This window comes from Ammospiza nelsoni, chromosome 7 (assembly GCF_027579445.1).
Source record: "Ammospiza nelsoni isolate bAmmNel1 chromosome 7, bAmmNel1.pri, whole genome shotgun sequence".
Classification (NCBI taxonomy): Eukaryota; Metazoa; Chordata; class Aves; order Passeriformes; family Passerellidae; genus Ammospiza; species Ammospiza nelsoni.
In genome coordinates this window covers 3,146,450-3,168,071 of record NC_080639.1, presented here as the reverse complement: position 1 = coordinate 3,168,071, position 21,622 = coordinate 3,146,450, and the positions used below count along the sequence as shown (strand labels likewise).

The 21,622-nt window shown below is 51.3% G+C and overlaps 1 protein-coding gene across 1 annotated transcript; it reads right to left on the bottom strand.

Moving 5' to 3' along the window:
• Positions 1–1,443: 1,443 nt before the first annotated feature.
• LOC132075822 (aryl hydrocarbon receptor-like) lies at positions 1,444–21,622 on the bottom strand. Its single transcript, XM_059476528.1, has 11 exons — positions 21,554–21,622; positions 21,298–21,485; positions 10,894–11,000; positions 8,403–8,492; positions 7,443–7,551; positions 7,083–7,213; positions 5,623–5,825; positions 5,428–5,537; positions 4,024–4,165; positions 1,728–3,282; positions 1,444–1,629 (listed from the first exon to the last, which is right to left on the bottom strand). Exons 1-11 carry the CDS (start codon positions 21,592–21,594, stop codon positions 1,474–1,476), a joined length of 2,832 nt encoding a protein of 943 aa, XP_059332511.1. The 5' UTR covers positions 21,595–21,622; the 3' UTR covers positions 1,444–1,473.

Below are 21,622 nucleotides of genomic sequence, written 5' to 3'. Positions count from 1 at the left end.
TCATTTGTCTTAAAAGATGTTTTCTATTACGTACTAGAAACTACATACAGACACTTTATAAATACACATACTTTATATTTCAATGTATCTACATGCAACTCTATATACATATGTATTATACATTACTATAATATATAAATATTGTACTTATTTTTTTTTTAATACACTTACCTTTCTCTGTCAGATTTCTGAATCCCTTTCAAACATCCATGGTGGACTGTGTGCATCCCAAAGGCTCCAGGTGCTCCTCAGAATCCCTTCCAATCCAACCCATTCCATCTCAGGTCACCAGTGGCAAGGCCTGAGCTCCAATGCTGCATTTAGCAAACCCTGATGTGCTCCAGATTGGGAAGAGACACAACCAGCAAGGGAAACATCAGAGAGGAGCTCCAAAACCATTTATTGAAACAAAACCAAAAGAAATTCACACGAATGCAAAGCTGGGCGAGCAGGAGGCGGGATGGGCTTTGTCAGGTTTCTTAAAGGGTCACCATGTTTCTGGTCTTTAAACAACCTTTTCATCCCATTCCACAGGATGCTGCTTTGGGATGGTAAGAGGTTGTTTGTTCCGTCCACTGGAGCGGCATAAAAATAAATCTGTCAACTTGTATTATGTACACACATATGGGCTGTGGTTTTGTTTTTTTTCTGTGGGAAAAAATTACTCTCTCAGTACTTACAATTAAGTAGCATTATACTTATTTTCTTTATCTTATTGAAATTTTTGGTTTTTAACTGAAAACTTTGAGACTTGAAGTCTGAGGGCACCTGAGGCCAGCACCCAGAGAAAATCAGTTTAGCAGCCAATCTCAGCATGTCTTGTACAGTATAGCAAAGCCCAGGGTGTTTGCCACAGGAGCTCTAACCCGGATCCCAAACACTGGGAACACCTGGCACACTGGGAAAGCTGGGGTGGGGAAGGACCAGAGCAGCACAAGAACACCACACAAGGCTCCTTTTCCTTATAAAACAGGCAACAAATCTGTACAGCATGGCCACGGCCACAGGTACCTGGCAGGGATGGCAGGAAATTTAATACCAGAAGTGAAAAGACACATGAAAAGACACATGATCCAGCATGGATACCAGCCTCATGAAAACCTGTCCTAAGGAAAGACACAGAAAGGTTTTCATGAGGCTGGTATCCATGCTGGATCATGCACAGCTTGTAAATACAAAGCTTTGGTGAAGCTTTGGTTGCACCCATGGGGTGACCTGCAACCACAGCTCAGCCTGCTCTAGTGCCCTGGGAAATCTGTCCTCCAGCCCTGCTGCCATCCCTCCCCACACCAGGGACACCAGCACAGCAAGCAGGATGGTGGGAAGTTGAGAAAAAAACCCCAGGTGAGCCAAAGCAACCGACATCAATGGCACGGTCAGGATGCGCCCAGCAGCGGGGAAGGTTTGTCTTCTGCAGCTTGAAGGCAGCTCCTTCCCCAGGGAAAAGTCCTGCTTTGTCCATTCCCGTCTCTCCTAGAGATAGAAGTCCCCCGTGGAGGCGTGAGGGGGATCTGGCAGCACTTCTGCCCGGGGCTGAGGCTGGCAGGGCAGTGCCAGGCTTCCCCCCAGCACTGGATGGTCCTGGGGCAGTCCCATGGCAGAGCTGGGCAAACCAGAGCCGCTGTGGGGCTAGGAGAGAGAGAGAACAGCGGTGAGGAGCTTTGCAGGGGGTTATCAGCACTGCCTGCGCAGAAAACACTGAGCCCCAGAGGGAGCAAGGCCCTTACCCTGTACCTGCCCTCCTGGCTCCGTGTCCCATAGGAATTCAGTGTCTCCAGAGGGCTGCTGATGCTCCCAAAGTGCTCTGCAGCTGAGCTGGGGGAAGAGTGCTGGGGCATGGAAAGAACAGAGCTCAGCTGCTTCTCGGGAATGAGCTGGTAGAAAGGGGGAAAAATCCTGGGGTATGGAGCCATCTCTTGCCAGGAGTCCCCAGTGCCGGCAGCATCCAGGCCGCACAATCCATCCGGGTGAAACTGCTGTGGGGGCAGGCCAGGCCCAGGGCCCAGGCAGCCCTGGGGCTGGGAGATCCCATCTCTGCTGAGGCCAGGAACGCCAGGCTGAGCTGGAGCCCGCAGCAGAGGGCAGACACAGTCCTGCCAAGGGCTGGGCTGTGGAGAAGAGCCGGGGCCACACAGCCCGTTCATCAGCAAGTGATGGTGCCTGGGCTGGCCGGGCGGTGCCACGTGGTCCTGGCACTGGCTGGGCAGGCAGAAGGACTGCTGGACATCCTCTTGGAGGGGCTGCACGACTGAGCAGCCTCCCTGCAGCTGCTGGGCCCCGGGTGGCTCCTGCGGGCAGGGAGCGCCCGGGGCTGAGCCGGGGGTGCTGTGCCATGGGGTGCCCTGCACTGGCTGGAAGGAGTGGAGCACAGTCTCCTCCCCAGCTGGCCTCCACTGGGAGCCGCTGGAGAGCTCTTCCTGCTCAGCCAGCTCTGGGAGCAGCCCTGGCACAGCACTGGGGGGCTGCTCCCACAGCAGCGTGTGGGGCTGGGGCAGGGGCAGGGCAGTGCGTGGCTGCCCTGCACGCTGTGCCAGGTGGCACCCCGAGTCCTCGTCCTGCATGTGCCACGGAGCAGGGCCTCCCTGCGGGCTGGGGGGCGTGCCTGGCAGGGGACAGACCTGCTGCCCTCCCTCATGCCCATCCACTGGAGGCCTGGGGACATGGGAAAGAATCTGGTTGCTGGCCAGGCTGTTATTCAGGGATGGGGACTGGTCTGGCTCCGTTCTGACCATCACCATTTTCTCATCCAGCAGCAGGAGCCCCAGGTCCTCAGCATTCAAGCCCAGGCCCTCCAAAGCACTGAAGAGCTCGTTGGAACAGCTCTGGTCACTCTTAATTGAGAGCAAGTCCATGGTGGCCAAGAGAGGGTCCTCCTGCTGCAAATCCAGCAGCTTCTCTTGGAGGCCGTTGCCCCTTGAAGAAGCTGGAGTTGTGCCCATACTCCGGGCATCCCCTCTTGCACCTGGCAAGGACACACCCTTGAGCTGGAAAGTGCTGCTGAAGGAAGGGTTGGGAATGGGAGCTGAGTGGGAGGTGTACACCGCCTTGTCCTGCTGCATCACAGCACCCAGCAGAGACCTGGGGTCAATGCCGTTCCTCTGGGAGCGCCCTGCGTGGCTGCAGGAGGGCTTCTTGGACTTGCTGAGCTTCCCTTTGCTCTGGAAAAGGTCAGGGAAGCCTGGGAGAGGATGAGAACTTTGGTATAGAAGCGCCTCTCCTGTAGCAAAGGTGAAGGGAAGGTGCATGGACCGCTTCCGAAGGTGCTCTCCTCCTTCTTCATCTCTGCAGGGAGGGAAGAGGACACTGCGGCTGACACAAACCCACCCCACAAGCGTGTCGCAGACATCTTTTGTGAAAATCCTTTTCTTAAGGATTATTCCTTCTGAGAAGCTGTGAGGCCTCAGAAACAAAATGTAAACAATGGTTATCTGCTGCTGTGGAATGCAACAGGTGGATCCGTGACTGGTCTCGTGTGGATGTTTGGAATTAGTGACCAGTCACGGCAGAGCTGGCTCTCTCTCTCTGTCCGAGCCACAAACCTTTGTTTTCTATTCCTTTCCATTCTATTCTTAGCTTAGCTAGCCTTCTGAGATGAAACTTTTCCTTCTACTCTTTTTAGTATAGTTTTAATGTAATATATATCTATCATAAAATAATAAATCAAGCCTTCTGAACATGGAGTCAACATTCTCGTCTCTTCCCTCACCTGAAAACCCCTGTGAACACCGTCACACAAGTGCTTCTGTAATGGGCAGCTGTGATCCCGGCAAGCCAAAGCCCCTTTGCTCCAGCCAGCATGCATTCACACACACAAACACACACAAAAAAACCAAACATCTGCAGCATGACTGAGCATCACCCCTGTTGAGGGCTGGCCTTGCAGACGGGGATGCGGCTGAACAGCGCCAAGCACAGAATCCCACAGCTGCAGCAACAAAGGACAAACCCAACACGCTGCCCTGCTCAGGACACCCCAGAGCCATGGGGAAAGGCAGGCTGTGCCCACGCCAGCCCAGCACGTACACGAGGGGCCTCTGTGTGACCACGATGTACTCGGGCTTGCCGTTCCTGCAGACGAGCCGGGCGTTGGCCTGCACCCACTTCCAGCGCTTGTCCTTGGTCAGCAGCCGGAACACCGTCAGCCCGCTCTCGCCCGTCTGCATCACTGCCGGAGGAAGCACCACTGCTGCCACCACGGCACGCTGCCCTTCCCAGCTGGAAACGGCAGCAGCGTGGCTGGCAGGCACAGGGGACTGTCACAGACATCTTTTGTGAAAAGTCCTTTCCTTAGGATTTTTCGTAAAAGATGTCTGTGACAGTCCCCTCTGCCTTTCCTTAGGCAAATCCTAAGGAAAAATAGTTTCCTCCTGAGAACCTGAGAGGCCTCAGGAACAAAATGTAAACGATGGTTATCTGCTGCTGTGGAGTGCAACAGGAGGATCTGTGATTGGCCCATGTTGGATGTTTCTAATTAATGGCCTATCACAGTGAGCAGGCTCAGACAGAGAGTCCGAGCCACAAGCCTTTGTCATCATTCTTTCCTATTCTGTGAGAATCTACAAAATTAGAAAGTTTTTGCAGGCCGCAGAGACAGCAGAACTGTGATTAGAGCTAAGCAGCAGCCATGAGAAAGGTCAGCAGAAAAATTACTTAAACTGTAGGAAAGCAAGGGCAAATAGAACAAAGGTCTGTGTATTAACACTTGTCTAGAATAACTCTTTAAGCTACAGAAAGTTTATCTAGCAGACTAGACATATCTAAACTAGATATTAGGAAGGTTAAAGCTTAATAATAGAGCTCTGTGCATTGTGTTTTAAAGCTTATAAGTAGGTATTGTATTTGAAAGCAGCAAGCATTGTTTTAACCAAAGGTACGTGTGCTTAGGGTGACTGGAGAAGACTACTGTCAATGTGCTTTTGCTTTGTGTGATTAGTCAAGAAGCTCACAAAGTAAGTTGTAACATTAAGTTCTGTGTCTGCTGCCTAGAATGTGAGCTGCTGGCATCTTGCCATTGTCATAATCATGTAATGAGACTGATGCTGAAAAATAAAACAGCTCGAGGTGCTTTCCACAGCAGCCCCGTCTCATTCGTGGTCTGTAAATAGCCCCCCTGCCAGCATCACTATTCTATTCTTAGCCAGCCTTCTGATGAAATCCTTTCTTCTATTCTTTTAGTATAGTTTTATTGTAACATATATCATAAAATAATAAATCAAGCCTTCTGAAACATGGAGTCAGATCCTCATCTCTTCCCTCATCCTAAGACCCCTGTGAACAGCTGAACACCCCTCGCCGCACTCCACACCGAGCTCCCTGCAGCAAAGCATCCTGTGGGGAAAGAGCCACTGGGCTTGACAGAGCAGCCAACAGAGCTGCCCCAGTCCCAGCCCACTCATCAGCACAAGGGAGCAGGGAGGGGACTCTTACTCCTGACGTGGTTCTCAGCACAGTACAGCATGTCAGCAGCGTGGACAAACTGGTAGCCTGTGCCACACATCCGCAGCTCCGCCTCGGTGTAGCCCAGCACGATCTTCCCCCTGTGAGACACAGAGAGCACAGCGAGCTCACGGGCAAGGCTGGGGGGGATGTCAGGAATGGAGCACTGAAAGCTCTGCAGCGTACTTGGCATCGCACGCCAAGGGGGTGAAGTCCAGCTTGTGCTTGGTCCTGAAGATCATGTTCTTGGTTCGGATCTGCAGGATGGAAGGCGGCTGCAGGGGTGTGGAGATGGCGAACAGAGCGAGCTGGGGGGGCTGGACAGAGCCATCTTCAGACCTTTCCTTCTGCCCATGAAGGAATTTCAGCCTGCCTTGAAGGTTCAAAGCCTGGGAAGAGAAGAAAAGCTCAGTGTCATGCAGAAAAGTGAGAAGGAAGAGAGCTACATGGAAAGGAAGATGTCTGTGTACAGAGTTGGTGTGAACAGAATCATCAAATCACAGCATGGTTTGGCTTTGGAGTGACTTTAAGGATCATCTTATTCCAATCCCCCTGCCATGGGCCAGGACACCTTTCCACTATCCTAGGTTTCTCCAACCTGGCCGTGAACACTTCCAGGGATGGGGCAGCCACAGTTCTCCAGTGCAGAGAGAAGGAGGGATGACCACCACCTACTTGATTTGAAGACACAGTTTCAACAGAAAAAACTAAACACAGGGGAGAAAAGCACTTGCTTGGTCAAGATTCAGCATTTCTGAGAGGAGAGGAACAAAACTCACAGGGAGAGGCTGTAGGTACAGGCCAAACCTACGAAAAACAGGGGAAAGTCTCTTGCTGAGACAGGCACGTGCTGCACGTGTGTTGAAGATTGCAATGCAAGATGTTTTCCATTCCCATCTGTATGGCAGATCACCTTTGTCAAGTGGGCAGTTTGCTTTATCTCTCTCTCTGAGTGACCACATTCACACCTCCCTGGGGAGGGGACATTGCTGATAACAGACTATTGAATGTCACTGCATGGCTGATAAGAACTAGAACATCCCATTGGGAGATGTGAGCCCAGAGGGAGGAGCCAAGCATTGCTACCCAGATATAATCCAGAGGTTTGTGAGACACCAGCACGGCTTTCTCCACGGGATTCCCCAGAGGAACAGCAGCTGCCTCTCCTTCCACTGGATCTCCAGAGGAAGAATACATCCTTCTCTACAGATCCCCCTGCTCCAACAGAACCACCCCTGACACTGCAGGAGGGCTGCAGCCACATTTCCAATGGGACTGCCACCAACAGCCTGACCCACAGGGTGTCAGGCTGGGTTCTGACTCTGTCACTGTTGTCCTAGTGTATTGCATTGTTTATTTCATCCTCTTATTTTTCTTCTTCCCTATTAAAGAACTGTTATTTCTGCTCCCATATTTTTGCCTGAGAGCCCCTTAATTTAAAATTTATAGCAATTTGGAGGGGTGGGGAGGGCTTACATTCTCCATTTCAGGGGAGGCTCCTGCCTTCCTTAGCAGACTCCTGTCTTTCCAAACCAAGACAACATGGCAGAAAGGAGCACAGGATCTTTCCAGGGGGTGGTTTCAGTGCTGGTGTGACCCTCTGTGGTGCACCAGCCCCTCTCCTGCTGCGGAGGGTCTGTACTCACCAGGAAGCCAGAGGAATTATCCAGGAGGCAGCGAAAGCGGCACACAAAGCTCCTCTCCAGGAAGGAGGAGTTTTCTGGGGGCAGCTGATCCGGCTTGCAGATGCCAGCAGAAGAGCTAAGACTCTTCCCTGCTGTAGAAGAGAGGGACTGAGAGAATCAAGTAAGAATTCACCCCATTGAGGGCTGGAGGTGCCCAGCACTGGGCACTGCAGCTGTTCGTAGAGCACAGCAACAGCAACTGGGGGGGAAAGCCACAACACTGGAACGAAGCCGTGGCCTGAGCCACATGGGGGCAAGTGGTGACAGCCAGCTGGGGTCCCAGCATCCCTGGTGGCATCCAGGATGGCAGCCTGCCTTTACCTGCTGCAGAGGGCTCACCAGCGTCCAGGGCCCAGCGGAGGTTGCGCCTGAACTCCGGCTGGTCCTCGGTGTGGATCAGCTCGAAGACACTCTGGTGCATGACATCTGTCTGGAGGGGACACACCATCTGTAAGCTCTGCAGCCTGTCCCCAGGGCCAGTTTTCATGTCCCACCTGGGAACAGCCTGCCATGGCCCCAGATGGTTTCACCTTACCCAGTTTCCCCGGTGCTCAAATGGGTCCCTGGCTAAATGAGGTTGGAAACTTTCCCCCAGAACTGATGGTGGTGGGAACAGACAGCACATGTGGCTTTAAGGACTCCTTGCCCATGTTGGGCCTGACTTCCTCCCCTGAGAAGCTTAAAGAGCCAATACAGCTTCCCTCTGACATCCCCATAAGTCAAAATCCTAGTGCTGGCTTAAGAAATTAGATGAAAACATGGATTTTGGAACAAAATAGCAGCAAGGCCACCCCATCCCTACACTATTCCCAAGAGAACAATGCCCTGGGACTTGCTCCCTGAGCCCAGGTGGACAGGTGCCATCTACCCCAGGTGCTGGGCACAGCCAGCTGTGTGTGCGTGACACCAAACCACAGTTTCCCTGCAAATATGATCTAGTGTCTCCTCCAGGCTACCTGGGTGCCCAAAGTGCTGGAGCCCTGTGGGATTTACCAGGATTTGAGTGGGTGCCCCAGGCAAACTGGGCAAGGAAGCCCAGACATCTCCCCATGGCCATGAACCCCCTGGCTGCTGGAAAGTATCTATGGGCTGATGAAGTCCCTTGTCACCTACAAGTGACCACGTCTGACAACACGGGGTCCAAATTCCCAAGGAAAAGCCCCAAACAACTCCCTGAGAGCCTGTGATCCCTGCAGAGCCTCCTCCCTGCAGGGAATTTGGGGCTATTCACCACCACCAAGGAAAAACTGGCTCTCCACAGCGAGTCAGAGTCCCACCAACCTGGTGAAATCCCAGATAGTCCTGGATCGTATGCGAGGAGTAAAATATCAGCCCTTCTGATGTCACCACCAGCACAAAGCCATTGAGGGCCTGTGGGAGAGAGGAGATCAGCAGGTACAGGCCCCAGCCAGTTCACTTCCACAGCAGGACACCCAAAGCCTGGCTAGCAGGCAGCTGAGCCACCACAGATGGCCTCTCTGAGCTCATGCAGCTCTTCCACATAGCTGCCTGGGAATATCGTAATCCAGACTGATGAAAAATTGTGCTTCCATCCTGGGAGCATTGACTCCCACTCAGCTTTGGACATTTATCCTCATCCTGTGCAGGGAGCAGATAAAAGCCTCTGAACTTCTTGCAGTACGGAAGTAGACACCATCAGGAACAGGTCCATTCTGGTGGAAATGAGCCTTTCCAACAGCGTTAAGGGCCTTGGGGAACAGGTCCATTCTGGTGGAAATGAGCCTTTCCAACAGCCTTGAGGGCCTTGGCAGTGTGTGTGGCCATCCCAGGTTCCAGAGGAGTGGCCTGGAGAAGGACCATGGAAAGCCTGGACTGTCCCTGGGCAAGGAGCAAGGCCAAGGAAGGTGTTGTCTCTGTTGCCCATTCCCTCCTCAGTGCTGAAAGGGCCTTAACCAATGGAAATGGAAAAGCCAAAAGCTAAAGCATAAAGGTTTGGATTTGAAATTGCAGCAAAAACAATCTTGATTTCTGAAAAACCAGTTTCTTCCAAAGCAGCAGGGAATTCAGGCTGAGTCTGGTGCCTGAACTTGGGGGGAAACTACAAAATCCCTGGGTGACCCCAGAGCACCTTTTCCTTTCTGCCAATACATCGCAGAATCATTTAGGTTGGAGAATCCCTCTAAGATCACCACCACCTCCAAGATCATTTTCTCTGTAACACTACCTGGTTCATGCAGACCCCACCCGCCTTAGGCTGAATGCTGTGCTCTGTTTTCACAAAATAAACACCCAAAGCTGTTGTGCCTGTGTGGATTTGAAGCCCCAAGCCCTCCGCACAGAGAAGAGCAAATGCAGCCATCAATCTGAAGTTTCCATTGCATTTTTAATGTTGCACACTTAGACATTTCACAGTTCACTGGCCCTTCCATCCACTCCTCAGGCTCCAGGATTGCAAAGTCAATATTCAAGGGAGCACTGGGCTTCCTGGCAGGAATAGGCTGAGCTGATCAGAGCCTCTGTCTTACCCAAGAGGGGCTCATTGCTACCGGTTTCATAAATTGAGGAAGTAATTTAGGTGTTTTCCCTGAGCTAAAAACCCCACAGCAGGACAGGACACGTGAGAAGGGACCAGGATGCTGGATGACAGTGTCCTTTACACGTGCAGAAGACTAGAAGGGGCAGAGGAGCTTCCCTACCAGTTTGGGAGGGCAGCTCTTTTGCTGTGGCTTTTAAGAGCCAAAACCATCCTGTAGCACTGACCTGGCAGGGAAGCCACAGCAGCCAGCCCTGGCCTGCTTCCCCCACTTCATAATGGGCAGACATCAGCATTAATTAGGGCCTGGCATGGAGTCCCAGCCAAGTCCAGCTATTGTTGCTGCCAACTCCTGTTTCATTGTCCAGGTCAGAGTTTCTCCCCCCTCTCCTTCCCTTTTTTTCCAGGCACAAACGCTCTCTCTATTTACTGGGGTTGGTCTCAGTGTGTGGGAATCTGCTGCAGAGGTTAATCAGTGCTGCCAAATGCACTTTAACCCTTTGAGCAGCTTCAGAGGAAGAAAGGGGAAGAATCAGAAACAAAGGAAGTTTGGCCATCAGAGGTGACAGAGCAGGCGGAAGTATGTTTGTAAGCATGGAGGAATGTTTCCTTGAGGGGGTACAGAGACAGATTCTGAGCTCCTGCCACATCCAGGGTCCCATAGGTAGAACCCTGAGAGAGCTCCACCAGCTTTTCAGATGCTGTTTGGTACCTCCAAAAGGACAGTACCCAACTGTGTGAGGAGCTGATGAGCAGGACATCAACCCCCAGCAAGCCCTGCTGAGCAGTTTGGTTATATCCTGAGGGGAAAACCCTCAAGTTTCTGGTTATTAACCAGGCAGGCTTTAGCACTTCTCCCACCAGACACAGAGAGTCAGGATCAGTGTGCCCACACTGAAAACTGCACTCAAGCACCATGCTCAGCTTGGTTTTCACACTGTACCTTTGGCACACTTAGACATGAGGGCAGAGAAGCACAAAATACAAATCACCATGCTCAGAAATCCAGCAAGATGTTCCTTACATATGGACTATTTTAAAATGGCAACTTTTTCCAGGAATAATGGGAAAAGCAGGGAAGAAGCAACAGTTTCTGCCCTAGGGACCTTTGGAGGTCTTAAACTTCTGCCCAGTGAGAAGCACAGTGAGCTACACCACATGAAATCACAAATCACCTGCCATGAGTGAAAGAACAGCCTGGTTCTGGGGTACAACTCAAAGAAGCTGGAAGAGGGACAATAGGAAGATCCCGTGAAGGCATTTGTGAGGAGCACTAACCTGTAGGAGCAGCTCACCCTCTGGAACTGCTGCTGAGCCCAGAGCTGGTCCAGCGGCACAGGCTCCGTCCCTCTGGGCTTCCTTGGCACCAGGATTCTTCAGAGCAACTGCACCAAGAAAAGGGAAGGAAGAGACATCAGTGCTGCAGGAACACACTGCCACAACAGCTGGAATGCTGCAGGCTGGACAGTGCAGGGGAAGGCACTGTGCAGTCACAGCCCTTTGCTTCACCTCTCACAAGATTGATTTTAACAGGATGTTTCCCCACCCCTCAACTGTTTCAGTCTGGGGTTTTTTTCCCCCCCACTCCTTTTGTCCCTCTTTTAACATCCTGTAAGTAAAAAGCAGTTAAAGCCAGGTGGGCATCAGAATCATAGAATTATGGAATCATTAAAGTTGGGGAAAGATCATGGAGCCCAACCATTCCCCAGCACTGCCCAGACCACCACCAAACAACATCCCCAAGTGCAACATCCACAGGTCTTCTGAACACTTCCCAGGACAGTGCATCCACCACTGTCCTGGGCAGCCTGGTTTAATGCCTGACTTTTTTTGTGAGGAAGTTTTTCCCAATACCCAAAGTAAATCTGCCCTGGCACAGCTTGAGGCCATTTCCTCTGTCGCAGACACCTTTCACGAAAAATCCTTTCCTTAGGACTTTTTCCTCCTGAGAAGCTGTGAGGCCTCAGGAACAAAATGTAAACATTGATTATCTGCTGCTGTGGAATGCAACAGGTGCATCTGTGATTGGTCTCATGCGCTTGTTTCTAATTAACGGCCAATCACAGCACAGCTGGCTCGGAGAGAGAGCCGAGACACAAACCTTTGTTATCATTCTTTCCTTTCTATTCTTAGCCTAGCCTTCTGATGAAACCTTTTCTTCTATTCTTTTAGTATAGTTTTAGTGTAATATATATCATAAAATAATAAATCAATCCTTCTGAAACATGGAGTCAGATCCTCATCTCTTCCCTCAACCTGAGACCCCTGTGAACACCGTCACATTCCTCTTGTCCTGTTCCTTGGTCCCTAGAAGCAGAGCCCAGCCCTCACCTGTCAGGGAGTTGTGGAGAACAAGAAGGTCCCTTCTGAGCTTCCTTTTCTCCAGGCTGACCCCCTTTCCCAGCTCCCTCAGCTGTTCCTCATCAGATTTGTGCTCCAGTCCATTCCCCAGCTCTGTTCCCTTCACTGGACATGCTCCAGCCCCTCAATGTCTTTCATACTGTGAGGGGCCAAAATTGAACACAGGATCCAAGATGTGGCCTCAGCAATGCTCAGCCCAGGGGACAGTCACTGCCCTGCCCTTGTGGCCACAGCATGGCCTTCCTGACCACCTGGGCACATGCTGGCAGCAGCAGCAGAACTGTGCCCTGCACAGGAGGCACTGCAGCAAATCCCAGCATCAGGAATGTGCCATTTTGAAGGACACAGCTCAGCCAGTGTCTCGTTACAGTTCAGGAACCCAGTGGGTTTACTCAACCAAATTAAGGCAAGCCACAGCTCACAGTGGGGAAAAAAAAAAAAAAAAAAAAAAAAAAAAAAAAAAAAAAAAAAAAAAAAAAAAAAAAAAAACCACAGAAAACACAGAGATGCAGACACAGAGATCCAATAGTGGTCCATACACAATCCACGCGCATGAGGGAATCTGTCACTCAGCTGAGCTGAAGGATGTGCCCCTAAATTTTGTTCTGTACTCCCCAAGAGAACAGTTCCTGGGGATATTTCAGTGTAAGGGTAAGATGACAACAAGCCTGTGCATGACAGGCCCATCCAGAGGAACTCACAGGAAAGCTGGGAAGCCTCCTGCCAGCACCACGAGGACAGAGGACAGCATTTGGCTGCTGGTAAACCTGCTGCTCCCACTGGGATCTGGGAGGAAAGATGTGAAACGCCAGCTGCAGCACCACTGTGGCCTGCCAGCTCACAGAGGGAGCAAGAGCTCTCTTGGATCTGCCTTTGCCAGCTCCTGGACAGGAGGAGGGCTGCCCTGGGAGCAGCAAGTGGACTCTGGAAGCAATAGGACAGCAAGTCAGCAGGCAACAGCCACCAGCACATAAACAAAGCCAGGCTCTGTAACAGGCTCTGCTCTCCCTGGGCTGTGCTGAAGCAGCTGCTGAAACTCAGCTCCTCCATCTGCACAGAGCTGATCCTGAAGGATCTCAGATGCTGCAAAAGGCAGATGTTCCAGAGTCAGGCTCTGGGGACAAAGTTCTTCCACTAAGGCACAGGACCATCCCAAAGATCAACTTTGCTCTGTAACCAAAGGCAAAGCACAGCCCAGTTCTGACACTTACAGGAAAACACCTGACACAGCAGCAATCCCACTGCTTCTGGGAGCTCTGGAGAACTCCCCGAGCTCAGCCTGCCCAGGCTATTTCAGGAGCTGGCCAGGGATGGGCTGACACCAGGACTGAGGTTACAGCAGTGCTTGCACAACTGTGGGTCGGGCCCGAGCCAGCTGGGGTGGACACACACACAGGCTGCTGTGGCCTCACCCTTTCACACCCCGAGGGACCACTGGGATCCCCTGTCCAGACTGGAGCACACATAAAACCTCAGGGAGGAACAGGCCATTGGGATGAGAGAGGCCACAACACCCAGGCAGGGCCCTGTGGCGTGGAAGGAGCAGGTTTGTGCCAGCAGCCTTCCAGCAGCTTGCTTTTCTGATTGCTGGGAGTGAAATGTGGGAGCTATGAATTATTAAAGGTCTCCTCTGTGAGCTCCCAGCCTGCTGCGCTGGAGGTGAGAGATAAAAATAAACGTGGCTGAGAGGAGAGCAGCTAAAGGTGCTGCCCTCTGCTCAGGGCTCTGGTTTAATTGCTCAATATCACCCCTGCAAACAGAAATCTTCATCTCAACCACTGCCTAAAACCAGGCTATGCTATCAGCATCTGGGCTGTGGGGCCAGAGGAGACACACTGACAGCAGAGGACAGTCCTGTGTCCTCTGTGGGGATGTCTGCCACTGCTGAAGATTGCAATGCAAGATGTTTTCCATTCCCATCTGTATGGCAGATCACCTTTGTCAAGTGGGCAGTTTGCTTTATCTCTCTCTCTGAGTGACCACATTCACACCTCCCTGGGGAGGGGACATTGCTGATAACAGACTATTGAATGTCACTGCATGGCTGATAAGAACTAGAACATCCCATTGGGAGATGTGAGCCCAGAGGGAGGAGCCAAGCATTGCTACCCAAATATAATCCAGAGGTGTTTGGGACACCAGCACGGCTTTCTCCACGGGATTCCCCAGAGGAACAGCAGCTGCCTCTCCTTCCACTGGATCTTCAGAGGAAGAATACATCCTTCTCTACAGATCCCCCTGCTCCAACAGAACCACCCCTGACACTGCAGGAGGGCTGAGCCACATTTCCAATGGGACTGCCACCAACAGCCTGACCCACAGGGTGTCAGGCTGGGTTCTGACTCTGTCACTGTTGTTCTAGTGTACTGCATTGTTTGTTTCATCCTTTTACTTTTCTTCTTCCCTATTAAAGAACTGTTATTTCTGCTCCCATATTTTTACTTGGGAGCCCCTTAAATTAAAATTTATAGCAATTGGGAGGGGTGGGGAGGGTTTACATTCTCCATTTCAGGGGAGGCTCCTGCCTTCCTTAGCAGACTCCTGTCTTTCCAAACCAAGACAGCCACCAAACACAATTCAACCACCAGGGTGTGAGGGTTAAATCAGAATTCCAGTGGAGGCTCCCCAAAGAGGACAGGCTCCTGGCTGTGGCCACAGCAGGCTGGCACCCTGCCCGGTGTCCCCCAGCTTTGTGTGTCCATAAATAGCCCCGTGCAGCCCCTGGGGTCAGCAATTCAGCAGAACTGTCACAGCACATCAGGCTGACGGAGCAGAAGGAGCCGGGGAACCGCCACATCCTCTCTGCTGCGCGCATCCTGCCTAGAGCTGGGACCAGGAAAAGGGGATCCATCCCAGGCACAGGGCTCTCCTTCACCCACGGCAGCAAGACCAGGTGCAGCCTTTGCCCCTCCTGCACAACTGGGGACAGGCACTTGCAGGGAAAAAAGAGAATAAAAACGAGAGAAGTGGCTTTCCCTCCCTCTGGCCACCAGTGTCACGTCTGTGTGGTATTCACATTCTTTGGAAAAATCCCTTTGCCCAGGATTTTTCTCCTAGGAAGCTGAGAAGGCTCAGAGCAAAAAAAAAAATTATTTTATTTGATTCTCTTCTGTTTTGTTCGTGTGGAACGTGTTTAGAGATTGTTTCATTAGATTCTGACGTGAATTGTTTTCATCCATGAGCTAATTAGTGCCAAGCTGTGTGGGGACTCTGAAAAGAGTCACAAGTTTTCATTATTATCCTTTTAGCATTTTGCAAGTATCCTTTCTGTATTCTTTTGGTATAGTATTCTTTAATATAATATAGCACCATAAAATAATTAATTAGCTTTCTGAGAACACAGTCAGATTCATCATTTCTGCCTTCATCTGAGCACCCCTCAAATACAACACCTTTGTTGCTGGAGGTGAGAAAGGTGAGAAGCTGGTCACCTGAAAGCAGCAAGGCTTGCACAAATTTCATGCTATTTCTTCCAAGAAACAGCTCCTGCCAGGCCCTGCAGGCTATTTGGCCACAAAGAGCTCCATCTCTAGATGCTTGAGCCTGGGAATCTGTTTCATGTGGCGCTGCAGGGACACCTCACTGCCTACAGAGTTTGCCAGTGAACTCCTGAACCTGCCAGGGCTTTGCAGACCTGGGAAATCCCTGCAGCACCAAGCAGGAATTAACATTTTTGAGAGGATATCTCCCAGGCCCCTTCCCTCCACACAGCAAAAGCTCCTGGTGGGAGCAGGGCTTCCATCAGCCAATGACTGCAAAGGAGAAAAATGAAAACAACTCGATCCCAAACCTGCTCCAGGTGTTGATGAAGGAGAAGGACTGAGCAGGCAGTGAGGACAGAGCGGAACAGAGAAGGATTTTGGTAATGATGCTCCCTACAAACCTTCTGCCAAACACCCCAGAGTGCACAAACCACTCTGGGGGAAGGATTGACTGATTTCTTAACAAAACTGCCTTTTATCCACCTCTCTCCTTCTGTGATTTGTGCCAATCCCCTGAAGAACTGGTCTTACCTCACAGTAAAGTCTCTACTCCCACAAGTGCATCTCCAGATCTCCCTTTTCCATCCACTTCTCCAGCTTCTCCTTGCTCATGGGCAGAGGGACCTGCAGCTCTGTTGCTCACATCAAATAACCCCCTCAACATTGCTTTTTCCTACTTTTTATTGTTAGTAAGAGAGAAAATATTGGAAATTCAGAAAACATCATGTAAATGGTGAGGGAAGTGGGCACAGGTTTGCTGACATCAGAGCCATATTTTTCCTGCCTTGCTGAACCATCAGCTGGATTCTCATCAGTGCTGTTCAAATCCCATTTTCCAGCCACTCGCAAACAGTTCCTGACTTTCCATTTGTTAATTCATAATGGATACCGGGGTTTTTCTTAACTTCGGACCTGCCACAGTTCCCTGTTGGCAAAAATTTCATTAAACAGATGCATTATTTATCCCTGCCTGAATGGTGTGGATGCCCTGCTTTCCAAGAACCACACTCGTGGTTAATAATGGATGGCCTCTTAAAAGATCTCACTGTGCTTCTAGAACCAAGGAGGCCTTGGCTACATGGAGCTTTTGGTTGTGTCACTTGGGTCTCAAAGGGAGAAAAGCACGTGCAGGAGTTGAAACAAGGACAAAGATGACAAGGACCTGACAGATTTTCCTTCTTCCTGCAGCATCACCAACTGTCTGAACCCTCCCTCTCCCAGTGCTCCTCCCTCAGGAGCTTTAGTGTCCATCACAGAAGGGTTTGGGTTGGAAGGACTTTAAACACCACCTGGTTCCACTCCCCTCCTGTGGAGAGGGACCTCTTCCACCAGACCAGGAAGGATCATCCCAGCCCAAAGCCTCAGCCTGGGGTTTCTTCCCAGTCCTGCTCCCCTGCCAGCCCCCAGGAGCCTGCTGTGAGCCCCAACAGCTTCCCTGAGAGTCAGGGGGAAACACCTGGCAAGGAAAGCACACAGCGGGAAAACTGCCTGCCTAAGGAAGTCACAAGAATTCTCTGCCTTGAATTGCGCCTCCAAGGTCAGCTCATTACCCAGGCAATTAAGAGAGCACAGTGATCACAGGACCAGGCTTTGTTTTTCTTAAACCAGCCCTCAGGCTTCGCTGCTACAGCTCTCTGCTGTGTTTGACAGCTCAGGAGGAGGGAAGGCTCACAAGTGAAGGGATGAGCAGCCTTAGTCCCACACACCCCATCTCGAGCCCTCATCCCTACGCAGAGGTTTCAGGGGCACGCTCATATAGCCTGTAATAATTATATAATTAAAAGCACTTTTCCAGCCTGACCTGACTGCAGCTCAGGCACTTTTGGGGCCACCACAGCTCCAGCAATAACAATCTGGGTTCATATCGCAGTTCAAAGGGTGAGGCTGAGCCCGGAGGCTGCACATTGATCCTGCAGCAGCCACCAACGATTATAAGAGGACTCTGGGAAAATCCCAAGCCCCCAACAACCCCAAGAGTGTTATCTTTTAAAGACATGGGAGAGAAAAACTGCTTAAGTTCTGGATACACGACCTTAAGCTTCTGTATGGAAGAGACCCATGCAGAGCTCAAACCAACACAGAGCCCAGAACAACTCTGACCCACAATCACAGACTGTGCAACCAAAAGTTTGTGAGGTGTTTCCCCCTCTCCTCCCAGTGATGCACAGAGAGCCAGGCAGGATGCTGCACACAGGCAGAGGTGCATCTGCATCCCCTGAGGATTCCCACTTCAAGGCAGGCCTAGCCCATTGCTATGGGGTTCAAACTGCTCCTGGCACCACAGACTGACCTCTTCCTACAGCTCATAAACCCTTGACTTGATTCAGAGCATCAAGAGGAATCCCACAGATGAATCACTGAGCATCAGGCACAGGGCTGTGACAGGCATAGGGCGCCCTGGGGACACCCAGGGACAGGTGAGTGCCCAGCAGGGGCTACACTCACACACCAGAAGGGCCAGTCTTGCTATAGGATGGGAAGCACAGCTCGGACGAGCTTCCCAGCACTCTGCAGGAACAAACTGCTAGAGATGCTTCTCTAAAGTGAGCCCTTGACCACTGTGACATCTACCAGCTGGCCTCTCACCAGGAGTTCAAGTGGCCCAAGACACAGAGATGGCACCTGACAGACACACCACAAGGCGCCTTTGAAGCATCTTTTTTTTTTGGTAAGAAATGTTCTCGCAGAGCAAGACAGCAAACCTTCCCCTGGAGCACCCTTCCTTCTCTCTCCATTTCCAGAGGGTGAAGGAGGTGGAAAAGACAGGGACCCCTCCTCCTCTCCCAGCAGCGTTTGTTTGGCCCTTGCTCCAGGAGGTGGAACAGGGAGGGATTAGAGGGGAGCAGCCCGGCCAGGCACCACCACCGGGATAAGCTGCTGGCACACAGCTGGTGTGACAAGCTGTGCACCCCCTGGAGCAGTGACAGCAGCGCACGGGCTGGGAGGGGACAGGGAGGGGCCCTGCAGCACAGCCCCACCTCCACCAAACCCCAGGAGTGAAAGAGCCTCCAGCAGAGAAGGGAGGAAGGTGAAGGCAGTGAAAGAGAATTAAAAATACTTGTGAGCCAAGGTGTGATGGTGTTCACAGGGGTTCTTGGATGAGGGAAGAGATGAGGATCTGACTCCATGTTTCAGAAGGTTTGATCTATTATTTTATGATATATATTACATTAAAACTATACTAGAAGAATAGAATAAAAGGTTTCATCAGAAGGCCAGATAACAATAGAAAAAGAAAGAATGATAACAAAGGTTTGTGGCTCGAACTCTCTGTCTGAGCCAGCTGGGCTGACTGGTCATTAATTACAAACATCCAACATGAGACCCATCACAGATCCACCTGTTGCATTCCACAGCAGCAGACAATCAATGTTTACATTTTGTTCCTGAGGCTTCTCAGCTTCTCAGGAGGAAAAATCCTAAGGAAAGGATTTTCCATAAAATATGTCTGTGACACCAAGGCGGAGAAGAAACAAGGCATTTGGGAGGACTGCTGTAAGGGAAGAAACCTGGATGGGAAAGGAGGACAGACAAGCCTTTAAATCAGCTGGCACTGATGTTTGGATAGGACCCTCAGCTTGGAAGCAACCTCAGCTCCTTTTGGCCCTTCTAGTCCAGGTGCTGGGTTCTGGTCAGTGCTGCTTCTCCAGCAGGATGGATGTCAGATGGGCTGGGTATCTTGCTCCCTAGCAGGACACCTCTCCCAGCGTCTCCATCCCTCCTATGCTCACCTCTTCCATGGCAAGGAAGCACTTGTGTGAACCTGGGATTGCAAAGTCAGGCAATGAGGGAAGGGAGAGGCGCCTGAGAATCTCACAGAGGACAGCACTGCTGCCCCATCACAAAGGGAGCCTCTTCCACCTGGCGTGGATCGGGAGCAGACCTTGGCTGAGATCCCACCTCCCCCCGAACCACCGGACACAGCTGGCACTGAGCTGCTTCCTGCTTTGTTCAACTGGAGAGATGCGAGTGGGAAAAACGGAGTGGAATCAGCCCACAATCACACAGAGGATGCTCCTGCCCGCTGCTCTCCCAAAGCCCTGCAGAAAGCTGGCACCAGGCTGGCAGCAGAGCCACCAACACACAGCACATCAGCCTGCTGGGGGATGTTTTGGGTCTGTTTGGGTAAATGACCCCGCTCAGCACAGGCAGTGCTTGATGATCCTAAACCACTCCAGAGATAAAACAACACTGAGCAGCCTTAAATCCTCCGATTCCTGTTGCTGAACTGCAGGCCTTGAGTGATGCCCCCACACAGGCACAGCTCCCTTGGGGCCACAGAAAGAATAAAAATCCTCATGTCCTCGGGAAAAACACATCCTTATAAAGCTCAAAGACCTTCAAGCCCATACAAACTTCCACACATATCAGCTACGCATAAATCGAGATGGCGAAGTAACATTATGTGCTGTTAATTATTAAACCGATTAATAATTAATAAATCAATGATTATTTATTTATTCCGGCTGGGGATGGGCTGGCATACACCTGCTGGGTGAATTGCTGTCAGCAATCATGGGCAACACCTGAGACCTGCTCCAGCTGTTTCTCCTCACAATCCATGGCAGCACATCCCAGGTTTTGTCCTTGCTTTCCTGAAATCTTATCTTAGGGAGCACTCAAGCAGGGTGGATAGATAAATAAAGTCGGTTAAAATCAATTATTTTGTTGATAAGCTTGCCCAGAGTTCCATTTAAGGATTCTTTTTTAATTGGTATTAAGCATCACAAAGGACTCAGCTTGGTCTGCAATCTCTGCTTGCATCTGAAAGGCTGAAGCTCTCCTCCTTCTTTGCCACACCTGCCTCAAAGCCATCCAAACTGGATGGACAAACTGGAAATCGGTGTCATGGAATTAAACCAGGTGGAACGACAAGGCGGGGAAAAAGGACCCAGAACAAATGAGACGCTCTCAGAACAGTAAATGATGAGCTGGCTCTGCCTCAACCCTCCCGCTAAAAACAGAATTTTACCTCAGGAGAACCCACAAATAATCAATTTCACCCCTCCAGACCCCTCTGATCCCACGGCAGGGTGGAACACAGCTCCAGCCCGGCAGCTGAAGACGGCACAGCAATGAAATGTTGGCTAGAAAAGGGGGGAAAGCAATTCCAGGGAAAAGAAACCAAACTTCTGAGGGGTAAAAAGATTAAATTCTAGGGCAGGTAAAGAACAAAATACTCGCGGGGGAGAGGAAAACAAAATTCATGGGGGGCACGGCAAAATTCCAGAGGTGTAAAGCAGGAACGACACAAAATTCGAGGGGGTAAAACCCACCAGAATTTGAAGTGGAAAAAATAAATAAGGGTGGGAGGGAGCCCCCAAAATCCAAGGGGGACGGGGAGGGGAGAAACCAAACCCAAAATTCGAGGGGAAAAAACCCAACCCAAAATTGCAGGAGAAGAGAGAAGTCCCACAAAATTCAAGGCGGAAGGAGGGGATCAATTTCAATGGGAAACAAAAAAAAAAAAAAAAAAACCCAAAACAAAAATCATTGACGCGGTTAGAGACACAAACATTCGAGGGCGGAAAACCCACACAATTCAAGTGGGGGAAACCCGTCAAAATTCGAGGAGGGGGGAAAAAAAAAAATCCCACAAAATTCGAGGCGGGATCGACACGAAGCTCCTGAAAGTGCAGAGGAAACCCCAAAATACTACGGGAAAAAAAAAAAAAAAGGCACGATTCTGGGAGGTAAAGAAAACAAGTTTTTGGTTGCAACAACATCCCGGGAGGGGTGACAGGGCTGTAGGAGGAGGCAGCCGTGAGGGAGGAGGGACAGCACAGAGCTCCGGGCGAGAATTGCGGCAGGGGAAGCGGGGAAGGCACTCATCCCTTACCGCCCAAGAAGCTCCTGGCACGCAGAAAGCCGGCGCTGAGGCGGAGCACCGAGAGCTTGTCCAGTCCGGCCACTACGTCGGGCGGGAAGGGCAGCAGCCCCGCCAGCCGCTCCAGCTCCCGGTTTAGCCGCTCCCGGTGCCGCTTGGACGGGTTGGAGCCGCCGCCTTCGGCCGGGCCCGGTCGCGTCCTGCCGGGCAGAGCCGCGTTAGCGGGGACACCCCTCAGCCCTGCCCCGGTCCCCTCGCCCTCACTCACGCCCGCGGCACCGGCTTCCTCCGCCTGCGGCCCGCGTACATGGCCGGGCCGGCAGCGCCCGAGCGCCCG

Excerpts from the sequence above, each read along its gene's own strand:
- LOC132075822 (XM_059476528.1), bottom strand. The coding sequence starts at position 21,594 with ATGTACGCGGGCCGCAGGCGGAGGAAGCCGGTGCCGCGGGC. Across the intron at positions 8,493-10,893 it reads AGGGTGAGCTGCTCCTACAG|GCCCTCAATGGCTTTGTGCT; the intron begins GTTAGTGCTCCT and ends TCTCTCCCACAG. Across the intron at positions 5,538-5,622 it reads CCCTTGGCGTGCGATGCCAA|GGGGAAGATCGTGCTGGGCT; the intron begins GTACGCTGCAGA and ends TGTGTCTCACAG.